Here is a 3,631-nt window from a genome sequence, read left to right on the forward strand (position 1 = left end):
GCCCGGGCAGTGGCACCCCGCAGCGTGGGGCTGGACGGTGCCGTGGGGCAGTGACAAGGACCCTGGCAGGGACGGGGGCTGAGCCGGGCAGTTCCTGTCCCCCCCAAATCAGCTCCTGCGGAGGCTTTGCCCCACCGGACCACAGCTGGGGAAACTGAGGCAGGGGGGTGAGGTTCGCCCCCGCCCTCCTCGTCATCAGTCCAGGGCGGCGCTGTCCCGGTGCAGGATGCGCCCGCCGGGCTACCAAATGGATGGATCCGGCCACCGAAGCAGCAGTGGCTCCTCCGCCGACACGGAGACGGAGCTGGAGGGAGGATCCGGCTCCCTCTCGAGGGCAGGTCAAAGAGGGGCCTCGTCCTTGGCGGGAGGGTGTGGGGGGGCCCCCCCCAAACCGGGGCAGCGCCGTGCCTGGCTCCCCGGGGCGGGCGAGGGAGGTTAAGTGCTGTCGGAAAGGCGACCTATGTACATCCCTGAACGTGACGGCTCTCCGAGCCCCCTTCCCCGCCGAGCGGCCCCCAGCCCTGCCCCGCGACCCCGTGGGACGAGCCCGGCTGCCGCCCTCGGCAGAGGGGGGGGCTCCGGCCCCCCCCTCCGCCACCGGCTACGAGGTCTGGCACTGGACATGTTGGCGCATGCCGTCCTCGAAGTCGTCTTCGTGATAGGCTTCGCCGGTGTAGGGCCGTCGGCCCGGCCCGCCGTGGGATGTGTAGTCGCTGAGTTCCACCTCCTCTGTGTCCTCGGTGGCCATCACCTCCTCCTGGGGTGGGAAGAAGGCCTGGAGCTGGCGCAGGCGGTCGGTGGGGAGCCAGCCGGGCTCGGGGAACTTCACCTGCAACGGGAGAGGGGAGATGGAGGCGTGGGATGGACGTGAGGGGACCCCGGGGATGGGGGACGCCGGCTCCTGCCCAGCCCCGGCTCCACACCTGGAACTGGAGGATGAGTTTTCCCTTCTGGAAGGGGCTCCTGTAGACGGGCATCCCCTCGTTGGGGACACACTTCAGGTCCCCGGGTCGGATAACGTCACCTGAGAGAGAGACGAGCGTCACCTCGCTGCGCCTGGCAGCTCCTGGCACCCCTCCGGCTCCTGGCACCCCTCCGGCTCCTGGCAGGGGTATCGCAGAGCACCCCACCCCGTCCCACCCCACCTGGTTGGGAGGAGATGAGCAGGGTCCTGTTGTCCAGGGTGCGGATGACCTGTCGGCAGCCGCACAGGGCGTCTGCCAGGCTGATCTCCCTCTTGACAATGAGGTCATCGCCGCTGCGTCGGAAAACGGGGTGTTCCTTCTGATCCAGGACGATGATGATGTCCCCGGGCTCCAGGCCGGGAACCTGGTCCCCTTCCTCGTGGAAGGTGATCTTCTGCCCGTCCTTCATGCCTGCGGGGTGCGCGGGGAAGAGCTCAGGGTGTGGGGGCCATTTTGGGGGTGAGCCCACTCCCCCTGCAGCCCCGTCTCACCTTTATCCAGGTGAACGCTGAGGATCTTCTTCTCCCGCACGACTTTGCGGCCGTTGCAGGTGAGGCAGCAGTCCCGAGGCCGGATCCACTCCCCCTGGCCCTGGCACTGGGAACACACCGTCTGGATCTGCTGGATCATGCTGGGCCCCAGCTGGTGGATGCGAACCTCCATGCCCGAGCCGTGGCACTTGGGGCATCTCCTCTGGGCGCCCTCCCGCACCCCACAGCCTGCGGCCGGGGGAAGCAGAGGGGTGAGCAGCCGGGCTGCGGCGCTGGGGAGGACCCCCGGGCACCCCGCAGCCCGGCCCCTCCGGTGCTCACCTCCGCACTTCCTACAGATAATGTTCTTCTGCAGGGACAGCTTGCGCGTGGTACCGTTGTAGAGGTCCTCCAGCGACACCGAGAGCTGATGCACCACCGTCTTCCCTGGGTGGACGGAGGGGAGAGCCCGGATCAGCACCCGGCCGCAAGCCATCCCCCGAGCCGGAACCCGAGGGATGCCGGCCGCCGCGGCTCGGCATCACCGGTTCTCCACGGGGAGCGGTGGCTGTCCATTTCCCTCGACAACCAGTCCCGCTTAATCCTCGGGGACGGCGGCAAGAAGAGAAACAGCTTTAAGCCGGGCTTGGCGTGAGGGCTCAGAGGAACCTCAAGCAGGGATCTCCTCGCGCCTCCAAGCCCGGATCCTGCCAGCTGCCCCGGGGAAGCCCCGGCTCCCCAGCGTGGGTCGGGCATGGCTCCTACCCCACAGGGCCCTCCACCACCCGGCTGCCCTCCAGCTGCTTATTGCCTCAACCCATCCGGAGAGGCTCTGCCTGGAGTTGCCGAGACGCTCCCCTTGGCCTCCTAATTGCCCTACTATTAAATCGTGCCACTTCAGCAAGAAACGCCGTGGCGAGTCACCCTCTCCTCGTGACCCAGGCCAAAAGCATCCGTACAGTCACCGGAGCAGCCCTGCACGCCCTGCGTCTTGCTGCAGCCTCCCCTGGGGCTCGCGGGGAGCCGAGGGCAGCGCTGGGCTGACTCAGTCCCAGCCCTGGGGACGGCGGGGGAAAGCTGGGACAGGGACAGGGAAGGGCCCTTTGAAGAGGGGCAGATGGAGAAAGTAATGAGGATGACGAGGAACCGCGTCGGGTTGTGCGCCGCGGGGAGGGAGGTGGCCCGTGGGCCGCCAACCCGATCCTGGTGCCCCCCGAGCCGGCACCGTGCCGTGCCTGGGTGTCAGTCCCCTCCCAGCACCCGGGGTCCCAGCGGGTCCTTTGTCCCCAGTACCTCGTCTGTCCGCCCGGCTGCGCATCCGCACTCCCCCGCCGAAGAAGAGGTCGAAGATATCCATGGGGGAGCCGAATCCGCTGCTTCCTCCTCGGCTTCCCAGGCCACCCTCCTTCATGGCCCGCTCCCCGCCGCGGTCGTAGAGCGCCCGTTTGTGGGCATCCGACAGCACCTCGTAGGCTTGGGAGATCTGCTTGAACTGGGGAGCGGGGAGAAAAGGGTGAGAGGAGGGGAAAGCGAGCTGGGTGGGGGCCGGGAGGGCTGCACCTACCCGCTCGCCCTCGCTGGGGTTCTTGTCAGGGTGGTAGCGCAGCGCCAGGCGCCGGTACGCTCGCTTGATCTCGTCCAGGCTGGCTCCCGGCCGCACGCCCAGCAGGTCGTAGTATCCCGTCTCCTTCACCATCTTCCTCACTGCTGACGTGCTGAGAGAGAAGAGAGCTGTGAGCCCCGGCCTGGGACCCCTCCCTGTCCCATGACACCCTTCCCTGGCCCAAGACACCCCCCCCCCCCCACCCATGGGACTCACCAAGGGCTTTTATCCCTGTTCTCCTCCCTGCGGAGCCACCCCGTGCCCGGTTTGCACAGCCCTGCCTCAGTTTCCCCACAGCAGCAGCATCCCGTGGGGCGCAGGGGGGCGGAGGCTCCCCCGTCCCGTGGCCCAGCCGCTCTCCCCGTGCCACCGGGCAATGTGCCGGTGGCCGATAAGCCCCACGCGGGGTGTGGACGTGTTTATCTTGCGACACGGCGGCGGGGACGCAGGGAAGTGCCCGTCCTGCTCCCTGCCCGCTCCGGGCTCCCCTGGCAGGGTGTAAATAAGTGGCTCCTCCTGAGAAACACCATCGGAGCGGCCCCCCCGGGGCTGACAGCCCCCCGGGACCGGCAGCCCCCCGGGACCAGGGCTGG

General features: G+C 68.5%; 1 protein-coding gene across 2 annotated transcripts; it reads right to left on the bottom strand.

Annotated features, from left to right (window-relative positions):
• Positions 1-560: 560 nt before the first annotated feature.
• LOC132320069 (dnaJ homolog subfamily A member 1-like) lies at positions 561-3,273 on the bottom strand. Of its 2 annotated transcripts, XM_059832207.1 has the most exons (8): positions 3,255-3,273; positions 3,000-3,150; positions 2,729-2,927; positions 1,778-1,882; positions 1,457-1,684; positions 1,146-1,376; positions 924-1,024; positions 561-829 (listed from the first exon to the last, which is right to left on the bottom strand). In XM_059832207.1, the coding sequence occupies exons 2-8, from the start codon at positions 3,129-3,131 to the stop codon at positions 602-604; spliced, it is 1,224 nt and encodes a 407-aa protein (XP_059688190.1). In that variant the 5' UTR covers positions 3,132-3,150; positions 3,255-3,273; the 3' UTR covers positions 561-601. The 2 variants fall into 2 exon arrangements, with proteins under 2 accessions (XP_059688190.1, XP_059688189.1); XM_059832206.1 differs by having other exon boundaries at positions 2,729-3,150.
• Between the last annotated feature and the right edge of the window lie 358 nt (positions 3,274-3,631).

This window comes from Gavia stellata, chromosome 33, assembly GCF_030936135.1.
Source record: "Gavia stellata isolate bGavSte3 chromosome 33, bGavSte3.hap2, whole genome shotgun sequence".
NCBI lineage: Eukaryota > Metazoa > Chordata > Aves > Gaviiformes > Gaviidae > Gavia > Gavia stellata.